This window comes from Coniosporium apollinis (assembly GCF_000281105.1).
Source record: "Coniosporium apollinis CBS 100218 chromosome Unknown supercont1.22, whole genome shotgun sequence".
Classification (NCBI taxonomy): Eukaryota; Fungi; Ascomycota; class Dothideomycetes; genus Coniosporium; species Coniosporium apollinis.
The window spans coordinates 134,697-155,165 of NW_006913284.1; the positions used below are offsets into that span (position 1 = coordinate 134,697).

A 20,469-nucleotide genomic window follows, 5' to 3' on the forward strand; every position below is an offset into this window, starting at 1 on the left:
CTTCAAGTGCGCTGAACCGCGACGGAGAGGCGGATCGGCAAAGTACTCGAGTGGTGGCTAGGAAATCGGACAGCGGATAAGATGCGAGTGTAGGCGGACGCTAGCCGTCGACAGGCTTGATCGGGATTGGAGTAGGCGGTCGAAATAATTAAACGATTGGCGCGATCGGTAGAGCAGACGGAGTGAAGCCAATGGCCTGGAGAGATGTCGCGGCAGAAGAAACGGTGGGTGGACTCGAGGGGATAGTTGGCAGACTCGATAGGCCTTGCGCGACAACCTGCACCGCAACGGATTCTATTGGGAGAGTGGTGCGGCTCGGCCAGTGATAAGCGGCCTGCAGCGCGGTAGGCTGACGTGGAGATGATGAATGGTTGTGGTTCGCTGAGAACGGAGGGCGGCACGCATCGAGAGCAGAGCAAAGTGCGCCAGGCGTGCGGAGGAGAAAGTGGGAGGTTGAGGAGGCAGTGAGCGGGCTCGACAGGCACCGGAGACGTATCAGGCGTAGAGGGCTGCGCTTGAGCAACGGCCTGCGAACTGCGGCGGAGAGACACTCGAGCAGACCGGGTACTCCCAGCCACTTGCGCGATGCGGTCAGGGCACAGCACTGCCCTACTGCAATGGCTGCACGGTGCACAGCTCGACTTCCAGTGGCGGCGGGGACAAAGAAGGGTGCTTAAGATACCTGCTGCGAATGCTGCGAATGCTGCGACCGTTGCGACCGTTGCGACCTTCGGGCGGTGGTGTGAAGCTACATTGCCGGGGCAGAAGAGCGTTATCAACCTCAGTCGGGCGTCGACGGGCAAGCGCAAGTTCTTCGAGTCCAAAGCGTCAGAGGGATGGCTCGTTTTGGCGTCGTTCCCCTCGTTCTGCCGGCGCCCCAGGACGAGCGTCCATCTTCCTTCTGTGGCCCGTGTTTGCGCCCCCAGACACCGGCCCTGCTACTGGTCGGGCTTGGCCTCAGCTCTGCAAGAGAATGTGAAGCGCCAGAGGGAGAGGCGTGGGGATCCTCGTCGGCGTCGCTGCACAAGCCGGCGGGACACTGCCCTCCACCACTCCAGCAGGCTGCTGACTCGCACAGCGGTCGCAGTTGGAGCAGAGGTACAGGTGGAATGCTACCTGTCCGTTTCAACACCCGTGTACCGCCATGTGTCGTCGCTGCTGTGCTCAGTACCCCGTGCAAGGTGGTGCCGCCGCCGCCTAAGAGGGCTGCATGTCTGCAGCGGCATTTTTCGAGACAAGTCCAGTTGCACCGCGTGCTGACTCCCGCAAACCGGAGCGCCAGCGGCCTTAGTGTCTCCCAAGCCATCGCGTTCCTCAAGGCCGGTCTTGCCTTTTACTCACTGGAAGTGCCTAAGGCGCATCCTAGAAGTCCCAGACCAACGGCCAGCGAGTCGGCTGTGATACCAGGTGCCGCCTGTCGTCGCCCACGGGTGCGATGCTCGCGTAGGGACGTTGACAGGCCTTCATCACGGTCACGGGGACAGCCATGAGGATAAGCTCTGGTTAGACTTCACGCCGCTCCAAGCCTTAGGACGCAGATCCATGAACTACTGGAGCTTGGAGAGAAACACTGTGGATAGTCGGTATGCTGAATTCACCATCCGACTGGCTATGGCTCACTCAACCTTCTGCCATCCTGACAAACAACGCTGTCCCACAGTCTCTTCGTAGAACTTGCGCCTGTGATGGACCAGGCTGTACCGCGACGACCACGCCGCCTGCTGTGCCCGTCACTGCGAATGCGCCAATGTCTTCGCTTCAACACCCAAGACATCGACCGATTTGGCTCTATCCGCTGGCGAGGCCCGACTGCCCAGAATAATCAATGTGTTCTACCAACACAGGCAGGCTAATATCCTCTGCTTCACATTGTTCAGATATCTCCGAAATCTTAAGCGTCCGTGCTTCGCAATTGCGCGCTTCGAGCAACAGAATACCGCCACGTGACTTCCTCCTGTCATCCTCATCCATGCGTCCATCATCGCCAATCGTGCCGTTCATTTACTCATGCGGCCGGAAAGTTTATTCGCCAGGGGTCAAAACACCAGCTTTTTTGGTGGTGAGGTCGTTCAACCAGCTGCAATCGTTCAACACATCATGAATTAACGCTGTAATATGACAGAACTGCTTTCGGTAGATTGCGCTTTAAGTTAAAGTAGTTTTTTATAGTTTTTATCAGCGCTGTTATGGTATTCAATAAGATTGAAGCTGTTGAGCTTATGGTGCACGATGAGTTAAACCGGACTTCAAGCGTTCTACTACCGCTTACCGCCCTCTTGGCAACCGAATAAACTTTCCGACGGCATGAGTATGAATCCGAGCCACCTCGCAGCGCACGTCCAAGCATAGTACTGCCTGAAGCTGACAACACCATGGGACGAGCTCCATTGCAACTCAGTCGCACGACGGCAGCGGAATCTTCTGCTCGAGCTACGTTTCGTACAACTAGCACTTGTCGTGCTCTCTCCCGCCACGCGTTCAAGATACGGGTGCCGCGGGGGCAGCCACGAGCTATCAATCCGACTTGGGGAGCAAGCAAAGAGGAACCACAAGCCGGGTGCACCCAGGCATTGCCCCTGTGAAACCTCCCCGGTTATCGATCCGCGATCCTGAATTCTCTTCCCCCCCTTCGTTGGCTCAGATTTCGAATGCTCACAAGTTTCACAGCCAATGCAAACTCCGTAGCCACCTCCTCTTGTGGTTAGAGCACGTCGTGTAACAGCGACCAATGGGATCCAAACATTCCCACTTCCGCGAGGCCGTTTTCCGTCACTTGATCACGATGCCGCAAGGGCTCCGAATCGCAGCTATGAAAGGATGGGAAGCTGCTCCATCTTCGTGCTTCCGCGTGCCAGAAGGAGTTTTGCCACACGAGGACCCCGCTGCCTGATAGTAGCCGTTCTACGGTGTTTAGTCTTTGGGACTTCAACCAAACTACGATATACATACTCTGCAACTTCCTGATCGTTGACAAACATATCATGAACCTCGTTGTCGCGGAACTCAAGTCCTTCCGCTGCAGCTTACCGTCACCTCCTGCACTTCAAGCTTGCACGTTGTTGCGCCCCGTCCACGGCATGGACTGCAAGGTAAGGGGAACCTTGGATGCGGGGCACGTCACGCGGGAAATAAACTTCACCGCGGCAGCAGTCCAGCGCCCGTTCACCGTCAATTTCACAGAGATATCCACGATCAGCCGCTGTAGCAAACCTAAAGAGTGACCGATAGGAGGACAAGCCTTTAGTGAGCTATCTAGACCTTACTATAAAACAGTGAACGGATAACAAAAGGAGCTTTGTTATTGATGCAGCTCTGGGTTTCTGCATTCCCGGTGAGACCTTTTCCCCGTCCGGCATGGCGGGACCGGCTGTCGGACATCATGACTATCCAAGTCAAAACCTAATCCCAAGTCTTTCATTTTCAATGAACAGTCCGTTGAGGAGCATGCGAGTGTGGCCCCGCATCAAATTCAAATCTCTTTTCTGGCCGCCAAGAAGTCTAGAATGATTTGAACAAGTGCCTTGGGCGCTGTGGTGATTAACCGTGTACTCTATCGCGAAGTCCTCGTAGTATATCTAGGCTACTGATAATTCCGATGGCTGGGTCCTCCGCGTTAGGGGTAGCTCGGATGTCCATCCTGCAAATGTCGCCATCGCGTCGGGTGAGATGCTCCTAATACTTCCAACAGATTTCAACCATGCGTCTGTCTCAGGACTTGTTTCGTTCTCTTTCAAATCCACCCGTCCCTGTGTGTTCGTTTGCTCTATGTTCACTATTGTGTCTTCAGCTCTCTTGTCCTTGCCATACAGTTTGCGGCAAGCCACTTCGAGTCCAAGACTCCTTCCGTGCTGGCGCTGAGGAGCACCGCAGTAAAAGCTTAGCCGATAATCCCCAGCAGTGCTTGATAATTGTCACTTCTCCTATTTGTTTCACGATGCTCATCGTAAGAAGTCAGAGGTTTCACTGGTGTGGACATCTGCCTCATTGGACTTTGGCCTCCGTAATCTCAATAATGCCGACTGGACTCATGGACAACAGGTTTGCAGCTGCACGATACATCTGCGTCTATCTATGATAACAAGCGGCGGATGATGATAGTTTCACAGAAGCAGAAGGCTCGCTCAACTCCACTTGTGACTAAGAAGTCCCTTACCGTGAGTATCCCTGGTTTGGAGAAGCTTCTCTCCACCATTCTATAATCCCCTCCTCTCGCGAAACTCTCCGAGGCAGCCAACACAGTGCTAAGCAGATTAAACATCCTCAAAATTATTTCCAAGACTCCGAAGCCGCCGTTGAGGTCCCCCGATGCTCTCGGCACCAAGCGTTCAGGTCAGGTACCAGCCGCTACCTACTAGTACGTCCTCCTTTACGCAAATCAACACACAGCTCTCCACTCCGCTTCCTCCCGTTCTCCCTCACCCACCCCTCAACCACCTCCTCACTCACCCCCCTCACAAGCACATGCACGTGATCAATCCCCCTAACACTCTGCAGCCCCGTCGGATTCTTGAACCACAGCACCTTACTCCCCATCTCCCCGTCCTCCTCCCCAGCCCCCTTCCGAAACACCCTCGTCACAAACTCCTCCACCATTTCCCGACTCCGGCGCGTCAGGTCCCCCGTATCCGGCGTTGTCGGAATCGGCGTCTTGAGCCACACGACCAGATGCACGATCCCATCCTCCAGTCCGTAGGGCCAGTCGTTCCGCAGGATCTTGTAGTCGCGGGCGTCGGCGAAGGGAATCTCGTTCATAAACTCGAATTGCGGGCCCGCTTCGGGGTCGACAGAGGGCAGGAGGATCCAGCGCAGGCGCTCTTGTAGGAGGAAGGCCGTGGTGCTGCCGTAGGCGACGCGGGTGGAGGCGGACCAGGAGAGGTAGCGCCGCAGGTCGCTGGGGTAGCGCAGGAGGTCTTCAAGCCGGTTCTCGGAGATGATGGAGGCGAGGGAAGACCAGCCGTGAGGGGTAAAGGTGCTGTCGTCTGCTTCGAGTTGCTGGCGGTCGCGGGCTGTGAGGTTGAAAGCTGGAGCTTCGGGAGGTTGGGATTCGGGCTGCCGCACGGAAGCCGTCTCTGGAGGTTTTGTTGGCGTTGTAAGGTCACTCCCAGCGTGGGTTGCTGGCGGAGTTTGCTTGCTTTGACTGCTGTCGTTTATCATGATGGTGCGGTTGAGTGCCTATCCGTATCGAAAGAAGTAGTGACTTGTAGACGACTGAGCAGCCGCTTCCCGAAGCGGAGCTTTCTGCGATATCCGGTGCTCAGAGGCGGCTCTTTCCCTCTGACGGTAGCTTAATGCACAGTCTCTACTCTATTCCTCAAAGCGTTGGACACGCTCCTCGGGATCAGCCAGTGATTGATGCCCTCCTTTTGTCTTCAGTGGCTGCCCAACACAATCATTCACGGGCGGTACTCAATCTGGGTATGCGGAGACTTGGACTTTAGGGAATAAGAACTCGACAGCGTAAGACAAACAACACGAGCTCGTCCGCTATACACGTAGACGCGTAGAAAGTACACTTTGATCCAGCAACTACGAATATCTCAGGCATCGATCTATGACGGATCAAGTTGCCTCAAACGGACGCCGTTGTCACTTCGCAGAAATGGCGGAACGGAGCCGCCAGATCGGGGCAAGGCCGCCCTCACAAGCTTCTGGACGAGGGGCAGGGATCAGAGTTTCCCCACGTTCAGGGAATTTTGTCGGCAAATGCAACATTTCCAGAAGCACAATTCAACCGTTCTCAACGCCACATAAAGAGCATCGTCGCCCCGATTGAACGCTTCTGAAAGCTCAAGAGCAAGCTCGTCGCCGACAGAATCAAGCTGAGCAGCTTCAACCCGCCTTTTCCACGTTCTGAGCTTCTCCCACCACCGCCAGCTTCTCACCACAGATTCGACGGGTGGAGAGCACAATGTCGGCTCACACCGTCAGACCGACGTCGTACCTCGCGCCGCAGTACATAAATGGCGTATACATACCTTCCGCGCTCCTGATCGTCGGCTGCGCGATCGTCAAGAAAGAATGGCTGCCCTTCGCCGTGCTGCTGGCAGCCATATTAGGCGGGTGGAAGGTGTACAACAACCGTAAGCCCGGGCATCACGTTCTCAGTGGTCGAGGCGGAGGGCTGACTGCATGATCCTACAGAAGCAAGAAAAGTGCTCAAGCCAAACGAGTTCCAGGAGTTCGAGCTCAAGGAGAAGACGATAATATCCCACAACGTCGCCATGTGAGCCCCCCCAACGCGCCGCCGCCATATCTCCTCGCATGACTGACACGACATAGCTACCGCTTCGGTCTCCCCCGCCCAATCGACATCCTCGGCCTCCCAATCGGCCAGCACATCTCCGTCGCAGCCACCATAGCCGGCCAGCCCAAAGAAGTCGTGCGCAGCTACACGCCCATCTCCTCGGACGAGAACTCCGGCTACTTCGACCTGCTCATCAAATCCTACCCGACCGGCAACATCAGCAAGCACATGGCCTCCTTGATGGTCGGCCAGGCCATGAAAGTCAAAGGCCCGAAAGGCGCAATGGTATACACGCCCAACATGGTCAGGCATCTCGGCATGATCGCCGGCGGGACGGGCATCACGCCGATGCTGCAGGTTGTCAAGGCGATTATTAGGGGGAGACCCCGGAACGGCGGCACGGATCGCACAGAGGTGGATCTGATCTTCGCGAACGTGAATCCGGAGGACATCCTGCTGAAGGAGGATCTAGACGCGCTGGCGAAGGAGGATGAGGGCTTCAGGGTGCATTATGTGCTCAACAACCCGCCGGAGAAGTGGGATGGTGGCGTGGGGTTCGTCACGCCGGATATCATCAAGGTATGGCCACCGCGAAAAGGGTTGGCGGCTGAGGATATATGGCAGTGTGCTGACATGGAGTGCAGGCTAAGCTACCGGCCCCGGCAAAGGACATCAAGATCCTGATTTGCGGTCCCCCGCCTATGGTCAGCGCCATGAAGAAGGCTACGGAGTCGCTGGGTTATGACAAGCCGAGGCCCGTCAGCAAGCTTGAGGATCAGGTGTTCTGCTTCTAAGGGGGTTTCAAGTGGTGGTAGAGGGAGTGGGGGTAGACAATTCGATTGGAATGACCTATGAGACAAGAAGAAGACGAGAATCGCATCTGACGGCGTAGGAGACTGGTTTTGGTCTGTCGATATACGTTCGTGAGCGAGCATTTGTGAACGTAGAGTATATACGGGTTGGATTCACAATGCTGCGATGGCGCCGATGGGGAGTCTCATGCAAGAAGAGTTCAGCACAATCACGATGCATTTCCAGAAGGAAGTGTTCTTCTCGATACAAGTAGAAGCTAAAAGACAATAATCGCATTTATGCCATCCAACGGTGCTTCGTGCTTCGTTGCGAAGAAGCTTGACGTGACAAAAAGGGTTTAGCGCGTCGAGCACCTCCAGCAGAAAATGTTCCTGAGCGACCATCACCACGTCGAAGCAACCAGCCAAGGGCCACACGCACACCGACCGACCTTTTCCATCCACCGCTCCTCCGTCACTCACCCGCATGTAGTCGCCTCGATCATCTAAACGCCCACAATGCCACCCCGAATACGATCGCCAGCCCTCCCATCCTGCATCAGCTCCTACACTCCATCCGCCCGCTTCCAGTGCCCCCATCATCCCAGCCCCCAGACCCGCCCCTTCTCCAACTCCACCCCTCGCGCATCCCGCCTCCGCCGCCGCATGTTCGCCTGGCTCCAAGGCCCCGGCCGCGCCTTCAAAGAGCCGCTCCCAGGCTCAACAAACTACCTAGGCGCCTACGACAGATCAGGCGCCCTGATCCGCGGGCGTGGTCTCGAGCGGCGCGCCCAGGGCCAGCGGGAAGAAGGCAAGCACGCCAGCGACGGCGCCGAGGACGAGGCTGTGGGCGTGGATGCGCTAAGCGAAGAGAAGGAGAGGCTGGAGAGGGAGGCCAAGGAGAAGAGGGAGGGGGAACTGCCGCCGGAGACGCTGGAGGATCTGAGGCCGTTCCCGCTCAATAGGGAGTTTAGGAGCCAGGCGGTGCTGAGTGAGGAGTTGAGGGAGGCGATTTGGGAGAGGGTTGTTAAGGGCGGAGAGAGTGTTAGGGGGGTTAGTGCTGCGCTGGGGGTGGCGATGGAGAGGGTTGCGGCGGTGGTTAGGCTCAAAGAGGTGGAGAGGGAGTGGGTGAAGAAAGTGAGTCTCTGAACATATATTCCTCTTTTCACATCACTCCCTTTTGCGACTCGCATGATGAGAAAAACAAAAATTCGATTAGTCTTTAAGACACCCACATGGTTACACGTTTCAATACCTCTGATTTCAATCTCCACTCCACTCCAACTCGTCTCCGGCCTTTCTCACAACCTCGTACGCGCATCCGACTAACCAGAGCAATGTCGGCGACACAGAACAAGCCCCTCGCCCTTCCCTATGCCCGCGCCGTCCTCGCCATGCTCCCCCAAACCCCCCTCGACACGCGCATCAAGCCGCGCGCGCACGAATCCATCAACGACCTACCCGTGCACCAAGCCACAACAACGCAGCTCTTCCACCCCGTCTCCGAGTCCCGGCATTTCACCCGCGTGGACGCCGGTCTAGTCTTCGACTCCCGCCTCCCGCTCCTTCCCGCCGACGCGCGCATCCCGCACCCAGAGCTCGTGGCGCAGGCAAGTATGACGCGGACGCAGGCCGTGGAGGCGCAGAAGGCGCTGGACGAGAAGGAGAAGGAGGAGAGGAAGCAAAGAGAGGAGAAGAGGAAGAAGAGGGAGGCGAGGGATAAGGTTGTCCAGGGACGGAGGTGGGATTTTGTGTTCCACGAGGTTAGTGTTGAGAGTGTTGGGGAGGATGGAAGGAGTGCGAGGGGCGTGGGGTGGAGGTATGGGTTCCCGCATGAGGATAGGAAGAGGGGGCAGGTTAAAATCCCGAGGAGGGTGGAGGCGTAGGTGTTGTTTCTTGTTGGGTGTTGATGAGTGGAAGGGGGCGACTCTGTCTTTAGGAGGGGTTAGAGGCAAGCTGGTCGACGGCGCCCTGTAACATACTCTGTACTATCATGGTGTATCATATCCGTAGAAGTACAACTGGATGAAGAGACTACCTGGGAACGGGTCTCAACCGCTCTTAACATAGAGACAGCATAAGTCCTCCTGTACTATATTCGTCTACGCAGCTCTGCTTTCAAATGCCGCAACAACCCCCAACAAAAAGAAGCAGTCGATCCTGATGGACTTAGCAAGCACGGCAAAAGAGTCAACAACCGGAGAAGGTTATAAGCATCTGGATTCCAGCCACAATGCCGAGAACAAACACAACGGCCAAGAGAACATATCCAATGACATGCAGCATGAACAACGGTATCAATACAGTTCGAAAGCCATTCTACGCAAAGAAGCAGTCGGAGCCATCAACCCCCATTTACGGAAAAACGTACAGAACCAGATCTGTGAATCAATGTATTTCTGCACGCGAATACTATAGCAAGACGTTAGAAAGCCAGCTTTTACTAATATGGCGCGGCCCCATAACCTAAGACAACGGGAACGCAACAACTTCGTAAAGGAGTTGTCCCTGAGGAGGATGTTTCCAGCACAACGTGACGTGGATGAGTCTTAGCCATGGCGCGTGTATTGCTTTCCTGCTGACAGACCAGCCTCGTGAAGACTAGTCTCTGGCTGCTTCCGGTTTCAAATTGCCATAGCGGCTGGGCATAAAAACCCGGGGATAGTGCTGAGGCCTCACCGAAGACAAGGGATATGGATGGTGTTCTGCAGCAGGATCTGGCGCAGATGATGATAACAGGACTCAAAGATGAAGCGGCTCTCCGTCGAACCGCTCCCGTGGAACTTCCTGATACTCGTCCAATGCCTGGCGGCCGGCACTCGTAACAAGGATCTTTGATGGATGGGCGGGCTCTCGCGCATTTGTGGTCGAGATCAGATGCGTCGTCTGTTGTTGGGAGGCTGTGAGTGTGTGTACTCTGGGACCAGTGGCTGCTTCACCCCGTCTCGTAGCCTTCCACTCAAACGTGGTCCGGATTCAGCAGTCCGCTCCAGCAAGCGGGCTACAGAACCCGCAGCACACCTCAGCGTTATCATCACTCCCCTTCATCCATTCCCCCTCTTCACCAATCTTTTCTCCCTCAGACCCCACCCTCCGAATCCTGCTCCATACCCAACAAATAACTAAACGCAATCGCGCCCGCAACCTTCAAATTACGTGTATCCGTCAGTTGATGTCCCAGCGGATGATCCACAACCGGATGCTGGCACTCGCGCCAGGGCTCATCAGTCGTAAGCGTACAAACCATCACCCTCGCACGATCAGCTCCATACGTCTTCTCTAGCTCATCGCGGAAGTGCCGCCACTGTCTTGCCGTATCCTGAATCGCAAGTCGGACAGCGCGGGCGAAGTTCGTGTCGTTGACATTGATGTTGAGACTGTCCGGGTTGTCCGGGTTCAGGAGGCCGCGGGGTGTAGTCGGCGTCCCGACGGCCCCAGTCACGGGATCGATGTCCCCAGTGTCCTTGTTCAGCGCCGCGTGGTCGATGCGGCCGTTGCAGGGGAAGATGGCGATGGAGAAGCAACCCGTGCTAAGATGGTACGGGACGTCCTCCTCCCCTAGGTCCCCCTTCTTCCTCAGATCCAGGAACCCCGGTATCTCCCTCATGTCCAACCCCGGCGGGTTAAAGACGTCAAACGGCGCCACCCCAGCATGGTCTCCCCAATTCGAGTGGCTGTAAAAATCCTGGACCCCATGCAGCACTTTCCCAAAGCCCTCGAGCACGTTACACTTGCCCCTGCCGCAAAAATCCCCGATGAAATTACAATCCTGGTTCCGCACATCAACCTCGCTCTTCACGATCCTCCCCCACGGATCCAGCAACCGCGCCGCATCCCTGACACCCTCCCGTTGCCTCTTCCGCAGATTCAGCACGCACGACCTCAGCGCCGCCGTCGCCCCCTCCCGCGACTGCGGATACCCCTCCACGTCTAAGAAGTCCGCGTCGTCGCAGTGCGCTTCCGCCCCCTCGGGTAAAGGGTCCGGGATGTCGGGCGAGCCAACTGCGCCGTAGGTGCCGTCACGGCCGGCGAGCTGGTCGAGGGAGAGCGGCTCGAAGCAGTCGGGGGGGTGGTGATCGCGGGTGTGGCAGGCGAGCGCAGCGCGGGTGATGAACTCGTGTTCGCGGAACTGGGAGGCGAGGTTGGGGGTGCCGAAGGCGGTGGTTGGGGTAGGAAGAAGTAGTGTGAGGAGAGCGAGGGCCAGCGGGGGAAGGCTGAGAAGGAAGAGCATTGGAGCTGCGTGCGAAGGGGCGAGTCGAAGAAATGGGCGGCAGTAATTACGAGAAATGATGAGAGGCTCTGATAAAATCGCAGCAACCGTAAGAGCAATATAGCAAAGCAGATCTACCAGCCATACGAAGCGTATATAAAGCGCATGTTAGCGAACAGAAACGTGGCCGTGGTTCACGGCAACGCCATCAGCCCTAAATTTAAGAGGACTCTTTGAGCGCGGAAAAGCTCGTCATGAGACTCGGTTGCGATGACGCAAGGTTCCATAGGGCTCTCCACTTGCGGGCTGCGCCGGCGACAACAGCACCGCGTTGTCTTTGACACTGACCTTTGGCGTTGAAATTCGGGGATCACATTGCCATATCAGGTCGACGACACGGCAGTCGCACAGAGATGAGCATGCCGCTACAAAAGGTCTGTGTCCAGATAGAGTTGTCGCGTGCTGCACGTGTTGCGCGTGGTAATCGATTGGGATTTCGGAAGCTGCCGGGCACACCCGTTTGCAGTTGTCAGTGGACTCTTGACGCTCACCTCAACGGTATGGCTAAGTTCGGGCAAGGAGGCCAAGCACATCAATTTTAAATGCTGAATGCGTAGAGACGCCTAGGTATACTAACACTAGATACTAGACACGTAGAGTGGATAACAAAAGTTTTAAACAGCTATGATTTGTCTATCATAAACGGCCGTTCGTCCCCTCCCAAGGACATCCAGTACCGCATGAAGACAGAAGAACAGCTCTATCTCAACTCAACGATGAAAAACGGAGAAACGAAACGCCGCAATTCCCCCCAAACTCATCCCACTATACAGAACAAGACTTCACACTCCCCATTCCCTTCTACACTCTACTCAGCATCCTCAGCAGCTCCTCCTTCTCCCCAGTCGGCAACATACTCAGCGCCGTCTTGAAGCCCTCCAGCGCCCCCTCTTTATCCCTCCTCACCAAACCCGCCACATCCTCCGCAATACCCGCCCTCTTCATTCCCTCCACCTTCTCTGACACCTGCTTCCTATTCTCTTCATACCACACCGCAACGCTCATATCATCCTTCTCGAAGTTCGGGACATCAGACCACGACTTGAGCAGCTCAAGGTGCGTGGCACGTGCCGCGGTGGGCGACAAGCTCCCAACATCCTTGGACGCGACAGCCGCCATGCGCTTGAGGATGTACTCCTCGTTGAGACGGCGACGGAGGCGCCAGTAGAAGAAGCGCCTCGCCTCCCTCCAGCGCAGCGGCTTGCGGATCACGCCCTTCGCCTCCATGCGGCCCGCACGATCGTGAAGGTCCGCGAACTGCAGGCTGATTTGCGCGTACACGGGCAGCAGCGCGTGCTCGCGCTCCGTCATGCGGGCCTTGATGTCCGCGAGCTCGGAGCGTGGGGTCGCTGGGTCGGCGAGACGGCGCTTCAGGTCGCCGTAGGTGGCGTCCAACCGCGCCATAGTTTCGAGCTGCCTGTCTTTGCGGAACTTGATGCCCACGATGCCTTCGGGCTCGAGAACGCCGCCGCGGGCGTCTTCGTCGGCGTACATTTCCATTACTTGCGGGTTGATTGTTGGATCGACGACGACCTAAATATGTGATTAGCAAGATGTGAGTGTTAATGGAAAGAGAGATGTAGCTGCTTACCCAAGAGCCACCGCGCAGCTCGCCAAACGGCGGGATGTACACGAAGATTGGCTGCTCGTACTTGACGAGCGCGTCGACAATCATGGAGCCATACTTGAGCACCTCGTTGTACATGTCGCGCTGGCCACCGGAGAAGCCTCGCCAGTTGGCCAGAATCATGAGTGGCAGCTGCTCGCCATGGTTGAAGTCGTTGATCGCCTGCGCAGTCTTGAATGCCGAATTTGGATACCAAACACCACCGGCCTCGGACGTGACCTGCTCGATCGAGTCCGGGTTCGCAGGATCAGCTGGCGTGACGTTGGTTACTGAGCGCGTCTCGACGCCGATGACGCCCATTGGGATGCCGCCGAGGCGTGCGCGGCCGACAACGACAGTCTTGGCCCAACCGCCTAGGGTTTCCTCGAAGGAGCCGCGGTCGAAGAGACCAGAGAGGAATCCCTCGTCGTCTTCCTTGCCTGCAATCAGCCACTTGACGTCGTACGGCTGCTTCTGCGGTGGGTAGTAGGTGACATCACGGTCCCAGTTGTCGATGGTTGGAGAGATGGGGACAGGGTTGCCCTTCTTGTCTGGTACGAATCCAAGCCACTTGACGATCTTAGACACACCAGAGAAGTCGTCCTCGGCAGTCATGTGTGAGACACCATTGTTGTACATGATTTGCGTGCCACCGAGCTGCAAGTTGGAGGTGTAAACTTCGCGGCCCAGAAGCTTGTTGATGGCAGGTGCACCGGTAAGGATGATGGGCTGGCCCTCAATCTGAATGGCCCGCTGGCCGAGACGGACAAGGTAGGCACCGATACCGACGGAACGGCAGGTGACCAAAGTGATGGTGAAGATGTCCTCGTAAGCCCTTGAAGTCTCACCAGCGATGAGACCAGAGCCCTTCAAGCACTCGACACCAAGGCCGTCCTCGGCACCGATGATGGTGGTGATCTTGTACCTAGTCTCGCCATCCTCAACAATCTTCTCCGTGATGACGTCGCGCTTGTTGCCTTCTGTGAAACGCTTGTTCTTCTCGGGGGTGAGGTAGAGGTATTTGAAGCCCTTGGCCGGGTTGCTTGGGTCATTCCAAGCGACGGAGAAGTGAGGGATCAGCTCCTCGGCCATGCCTATCCGAGCACCAGAGTTGGCGGATAGATAGATGCGGGGAATGCCAAGTTTCCTTGCAAGCTCAGAGCACTTGTGGAAGAACTTGTCTTCGGCGGGACCAAACGAACCAATCTTGAAGGTGATGTCGTTAGCAATGATGATGAAGCGCCTGCCACGGGGATATTCGGGTGTTTTGGCAGTGACGATCCAGCCAACCATTCCTATTGTGTTCGAGCCGGGGTCTCGGTTGACCTCAGCTAGGTTGTCGTCTTCATCAAGCACTAGCTCGTTGTACTCGATGCACTCGCCCTGCACAGGCTGCTTGTCCTTGAGGTGCCCGTGCTTGGCAACAACCTGGTGCCAGCTGTTCTCGACAGCCTGGCGGAACAGCTCCGGGAAGTCGTAGACGTACTGAGTCCCCATAATGTGAGCCTTGTACCGCTTCGGCTGAAGCGCCCCCTTGGTCGGATATGGCGTGTTGACAGGGCGCAGATGCATGGAGCCAATCTTGGTGGTACCACCGATGCTGTGGAAGAGCCACTGGCCGCCCTTGTCTGACTTGCGCTCTGCGTATAGCTCGACCTGAATGATATAGCCAGAGGTGTTGGTGATGACAACGCGGAGAGGGTACGGCGCACCAGTCTGCGGATCCGTGCAGACAATACGGATCTCAGCGCCAGTGACGCGGAGCCTCCAGGCACGGCGACCGAACCTGTCAAGGAAGCCACCGAGCGCCTCTTCGACCTCGCGCGGCGCTAGAGGGAAAACGGTGGAGAAGTTGATGAAGATGTGATTCATGTCAGAGTTGTTGTTGCCGATGATCTCCATTGCGTCCAGGATGTCAGTCATGAGCCTGTCAGCTTCAGAGATCATGTACTCAGCGGTAGGAATGTCCTCTCGGAGACGGCCGGGACGGACGACAGCCCTTGTGAAGTAGCGCTTGTCATTCTCGGCGCCCTTTCCAACCGCCTCGTAGATGTGAATGTTGCGGTTCTCCGTGAATACTGGCTTGATGTTGAACTTGGAAAGACGGCCAAGCTCCAGCTGGAAAGCAAGGGCAGGCTCGATGTGACGAATACTGGCATCCTCCTCGTAGGCAGGCCCACGGAAGGTGTAGTACCCGGGATAAGTCCCATCCTTGTGGCCACAGATGAAAGTCAGGCGGCGAACGCGTCTGGCGAGCATCTCCTCCTTGTACTCATTAACGATGGGGAGGATGCGGTCCAAGATCTCCTTGTCATCAAAGCTCTCAGCATCTCGAACGGCGACGTTGCACACGGCAGTGAGCTCGTCTTCGTTCTCTAATTTCGGAGGCGCGGGCCGACGGTTCCTTGACAGCTCAGCCATGAGACCAGCATTGTTAGCGCTGGAATTCCGCTTCCGGTACGAGCCGACCGATGGGAACACCTCCAGTGCGCGGGTGAGGTACTCTTCAGCATCGTCAATGAAAGGCACGGGGACTACCGCGCCCTTCCGAGTGGTCTCGCCTTCAGCGGCCTTGCCAATATAGGACAGGTCGCTGATGGAGTGGATGCGCTTGAACGGCGACTCGCCCGCAGGTGTGGACGGCGTCGAAGGGTGAGATGACTCGATCGGCAGGCCGAACTCAGACTCGCCAACCTTGCGTAGCGCAAAGTCCCATGAGAGTATATAGGGCGCCTCGTTCTCCACGTGGTACTCGATCTTCTTGAGCAGGTATGCGCGGTAGGCACGACGGGTGTAGACCTCCAGTGCGGCCAATGCGACCCACGGATCAGAATGGGCGAAGAACTGTGGCAAAACATCAAAGACGGTGTACCTAGAGTCAACAACCTCTTTGATGACATCAAAATTGGGCTCGCGGTGATCCCAACCGCTCTCGCCGTAACGTGACTCAACGACAGAAGAGCGCAGGATATGTTCCATCTGGGAAGTACGCTCTTCCAATGACGGCATGGCGCATTGGATGAGAACCTCGCGGGCCTTGAGAGCAACCTTGGCGGTTGCGCGCGACTCCAGTTCGGCAAGTTTCTTAAGAGCGAACTTGAAGTACTTCGCGACGTTGCCGACGCCCGGCCTGTTCGGTCGGTAGGTGTCGAGGATGGCGATGATCAAGTGGTTCTTCGAGCTTGCCCTAGTATGGGAGAGGACGGTGACCACGATCTTGGCGATGTTGTCCTTGTTCTCATCCCTCAGCTTGAGGATAACCTCTTCGTCTCTATTCGTGCGGGAGGAGAAAAGCGACTCGACTTCGTAGTACTGCTCAAGAAGGCTGACCATGACGTCGTACTCATGCACCTTGAGCCCGTCCTTGTAGCGGTCGATCACCTCAATGAGCGGGACCAGTGCTGAGCGCAGGAGATTCGCATCGCTTGGTTCAACATTCTCCTCCAGGAAGCGGGTGAAGGCTTTCGCAAGCTGCTTAGCGGGGAATTCGAGGTTTCTACTGTGAGCGCGCTCGACGATTTGGCCGAGAGTCGAGTCGAGCTTCTGCGGCATACGAGCGTGCAGTGCAGACGCCTGAGCGTTCCACTCGCCGTACGGGAGTTCGGGGTTCCGTAGAACCTCGACGAGCTCTTTGAGGGTACTCTGCATGATAACCTGGTTGTCGAAGCCCTGCAGGATATCCCGAAGAATGTTGTAGAGGTATGTAAACCGCTGGGGCGGCTTGTTGCCCATCACCTGGGGTGCACCAAGATCCGGTAACTGGCCAAGGAACGGCTGAGCAGACTTAACCTTTGATGGATCATCCAGAGCAAGGATACCAAGAATGTCACCAGCCTCCAGGGTAGCTCCAGGTTGCTTGATGAGGTTGACGATACCGTCTTCCTGGGCAATCAGTGGCATATACATCTTCATGACCTCCACCTCGGCGAAAGCTTGACCTTTCCTGACGTGCTCGCCATTCTCGATGGTGAACTTGACCAGTTTACCAGGACTGGGAGTGCGGAGCTGAGTAGGGTCGTTTTCCTGCTCGAGCACGCAGGTCTTGCTGTCGACACTGAGACGCGTAGCGCCAACCTCCTCTCGCCAGTAGATGTTGTGAGACTTGCCGCCAAGGAGCACAAGGAGACCGCCATCAGCCAGAGCCCTCACGCCTACAGCGCACTTGGAGCCGTTGATGAAGAGAGTGTAGCTGTCGATACTGGACCTAGTGGCCGTGAACTTGTACCGATGGCCTTCGTAGATGAAATCAACCGGGAAGACGGTCTTCAGAACGTCCTTTGACGGCACCTGACCCTTTTCTAAGCTGGTCCGATATTCGGTCATGGCGATGTCGCTGGCGATGTGAGCCTTTGTGACGGCTCCGCAGATGACGGCAACCATAGGATCCGGACGCTCAGCGGTCAGTTTCTTGGAGATCAGCTCGTCCAGCCAGCCGGTGGTGATGGTGTTGTCTTCGAAAGCGGGGGTCTCCAGTAGCTTGATAAGATACTCGACGGTAGTTCTGAAGTCACCGCGAATGCTGAGTTCCTTCAAAGCGACAACCATATGTTTCCGCGACGCAGCGCGGTTCTCGCCGTAAGCGAAGATGTGGCCGAACTGGCTGTCGGAGAAGTTATGGATACCACCGGCAGTACCGACGGAGAAGTAACCCCAGACGTTGGAGCTACTCCTGAAGTTCAGTTCGTGCATCGTACCGCTGGATGGCTTGAAGCCCTCGCCGGGATCTTCTGAGGTAATACGGCAGGCAGTGGTATGGCCCTTGGGTGTGGGTTTTCGCTGATTTTGTAAGCTACCCTCCTTCGTAAAGTCGAAATCAATCTCGGTTGCGCTATGAGGATCAGCACCGTAGAGGAGGCGGATATCCCGGATTCGGCTAAGAGGAAGACCCATTGCGATCTGGAGCTGAGCAGCGGGGAGGTTGACACCGCTCACCATCTCTGTTGTAGGGTGCTCCACCTGCAGACGCGGGTTAAGTTCGAGGAAGTAGAATTTGTCGTCCGCGTGGGAGTATAGATATTCGACGGTACCAGCGGAGACGTAGCCGACCAACTTCCCTAATGAGACGGCGGCTTTCTCCATAGCGTGGAAGGTGTTGGGATTCGCAACTGTTACAGGCGCCTCCTCAATAATCTTTTGATGTCGTCGCTGGACTGAGCAGTCACGGCCGAAGAGAGAAATGTTATTTCCATACTGGTCAGCGAGAAGCTGGACCTCCAAATGCCTTGCGTTTCCAGCAAGCTTCATGATGAAGATGGGAGAGCCCGGAATCTCGCTGGCAGCAGCACGGTAGAGGTTGTGGAAGCCCTCCTCCGTGTCCGCCTTCCGGATACCCTTGCCACCACCACCCTCCGAAGCCTTGATCATGACGGGGAAGCCGATCTTCCTCGCCATCTCTAAGCCCTCTTCCGGTGAATGTGTGCAGCCTTTGTCGTATACATGGTCCTCCACGGTGACAATGCCGTCGTCTCCGACCAAAACTTGATCGACGCCCTCGCCAGACCAGGGAATGCAGGGTACCTTTGCATGCTGCGCGACAATTGTGGAGGAGATCTTGTCGCCGAGCGATCGCATGGCCGAACCGGGAGGACCGATGAAGACGATTTTGTGCGGTGATGCGGCGAGGGACTCCGGGAGCTTTGGGTTTTCGGAAGCATGGCCCCATCCGGCCCATACTGCTTGCACGCCCATCCGCTCAGCAACATCGACGATCAGCTCGACATTCGCATAGTTGTTGTTGTTCGTGCCTCCTGGAACCTGTGTCGTCCGCTGTCAGTTGCTATCCCCACGACGCAACTCGGAGGGTTTGAAGGGAGAAACCTACCTCAACATACTGGTCTGCCATTCGGATGTAATCTGCGTTTGCTTGCAAATCTTCCGGCGTTGCCATGACCGTAAACTGGATCGCCCGCTCATCTCCAAACGTCTCGTATGCCCACTTCCGCACCGATCTGATTTCCTTGACCGCGGCGATACCATTATTGGCGATGAGGACCTGTAAGACTCCCGTTAGCTCCCGCACGATGCTCAGCAGCCTCGATTTCCTGGAGTCTTACGTTTGTAATCACTGTGTGACCGCCGTTCGCGGCCACGAACTCCTTCACCTTCCCGGGAGATGCTACACCCAAGTGGTTTCCGCCGATGAAGTGAGGAGCCAGGTTGTATTTCGCCGCATTCGCGCTCGGATAGCCATCGTGGCCATTGACGCCGTTTACACCGTTCGTGTCCGCCATGTTTGCCGTTTAGAGGCCTGTCCTTGAGGAGATTTCTCCAAAGTGTTGGGTATGATGCACGAGGCGGGGGAAGCACTTTTAAATCCACAGGGTATATCTGGCTTGGGAGGAAACCAGACAGTCGCTGCGTCAGTAGATTACCTAGAAATGAATGTGTCGTGGGTGGCAGGAGCACTGAATCCGCAGGCTCTTGCTGGGTCGGGTATTAGGCAGTCTATCAGGAAGCAGCAGTGACGGGTGTGCTGCTCTCTAGATGCGCGTACGACTACAAGATACAGATGGGGAGGAAGGATGATGGTACAATTGGAGCTTGGGAGGAAGCAACAGAGGGTAATCACGGCGGGTAAGAAAGGGCTACCTATGTACGGGACCAGGGGAGGCGGTATATGTGAATGACGGCGCGCCCCCAAAAAGCCCGTCCGAGCTGTTGAGCTGATGGCCGCCGAGCTGCACTCGCCAGGCCCGCCTGATCGGGTAAGGCGGGCTATCGCCGTCACGCACCTCAACTTCTTGCGCTGGAGCATGGACTCGACCTCCGTGCGGCAACCACCACCGGCGCAAGTGGCTTTGGCTCTGGTCCGTATCTCTGACACCTCTCTCAGACCCTGCAGCACTTGCGGAATCTCTAGGGATGGCGCCCAGGTACACATTCAACGGCGTGCCGCTGGGGCTGTCAAACAAAACTTGCGCGGTCGCTGTCGGGCTTTGTTGAGTTCTCCTCCCCCAAGCATCTCAAACTGCCAACGTTTATGCGGAGAAGATCCTTGGCCAGCGTCCCATCAACAGCGTTGGGGGACGCTACAGCCCGGATAGCAACCGAGCGCCACAAACTGTTGATCGACGTCGTAGCTGTCAGAAGAGTCTGAAGATATCTGCTCTTCTCCTCCTCTATCTTCTGGTCGTGGTTGTCTTCCTGTTTCCTTCCGCCAAGGCTTCCGACGCACCGCGGAAGCCATCGTCCGAAAGGAACCCTGGGACCCTCCGGCCCCTACATCCACGGTGCATCTCACTCTAGCTTATTATTAGCAGCTCGACAGCCGCCGGCTTCTAGCTCGGTCGCCGAATCCGTCGCCGAACGGAGTCTTATTACTCTCACCAGCCACTTTTACCGTAATCCCATTGATTCTCGGCTCTCCGCCGTCGGACTCCGCCTCATAACGGCGTTGACTGTGCTACATAATCTTACTGACTAACACCCGATCTTATTCTGGATGGAGTGCCTTTGGTCGTGTGAGAATATTTCCCGATTAATTGAGAGATGATGTCCGGACTTGGAGTATGGTCCAAAATGGTTCCGGGTTGCGCACCTCCACCAGCGGAACGGTCCA

At 56.4% G+C, this 20,469-nt stretch overlaps 5 protein-coding genes across 5 annotated transcripts; 2 read left to right on the forward strand and 3 right to left on the reverse strand.

The window, feature by feature from the left end:
- Positions 1-4,344: 4,344 nt before the first annotated feature.
- Positions 4,345-5,154, reverse strand: W97_04870 (uncharacterized protein; the record flags this gene model as incomplete). The annotated part of the gene is made up of 1 exon (XM_007782758.1): positions 4,345-5,154. One exon carries the CDS (start codon positions 5,152-5,154, stop codon positions 4,345-4,347), a length of 810 nt encoding a protein of 269 aa, XP_007780948.1.
- Positions 5,155-5,908: 754 nt separating this feature from the next.
- On the forward strand, positions 5,909-7,038 carry W97_04871 (NADH-cytochrome b5 reductase 1; the record flags this gene model as incomplete). Its single annotated transcript, XM_007782759.1, has 4 exons — positions 5,909-6,080; positions 6,142-6,223; positions 6,280-6,823; positions 6,889-7,038. The coding sequence occupies 4 exons, from the start codon at positions 5,909-5,911 to the stop codon at positions 7,036-7,038; spliced, it is 948 nt and encodes a 315-aa protein (XP_007780949.1).
- A 516-nt stretch (positions 7,039-7,554) lies between these two features.
- On the forward strand, positions 7,555-8,921 carry W97_04872 (uncharacterized protein; the record flags this gene model as incomplete). Its single annotated transcript, XM_007782760.1, has 2 exons — positions 7,555-8,172; positions 8,388-8,921. 2 exons carry the CDS (start codon positions 7,555-7,557, stop codon positions 8,919-8,921), a joined length of 1,152 nt encoding a protein of 383 aa, XP_007780950.1.
- Positions 8,922-10,114: 1,193 nt separating this feature from the next.
- On the reverse strand, positions 10,115-11,266 carry W97_04873 (uncharacterized protein; the record flags this gene model as incomplete). Its single annotated transcript, XM_007782761.1, has 1 exon — positions 10,115-11,266. One exon carries the CDS (start codon positions 11,264-11,266, stop codon positions 10,115-10,117), a length of 1,152 nt encoding a protein of 383 aa, XP_007780951.1.
- Positions 11,267-12,106: 840 nt separating this feature from the next.
- W97_04874 (acetyl-CoA carboxylase) lies at positions 12,107-19,141 on the reverse strand (the record flags this gene model as incomplete). Its single annotated transcript, XM_007782762.1, has 4 exons — positions 12,107-12,838; positions 12,897-18,665; positions 18,733-18,903; positions 18,965-19,141. 4 exons carry the CDS (start codon positions 19,139-19,141, stop codon positions 12,107-12,109), a joined length of 6,849 nt encoding a protein of 2,282 aa, XP_007780952.1.
- Between the last annotated feature and the right edge of the window lie 1,328 nt (positions 19,142-20,469).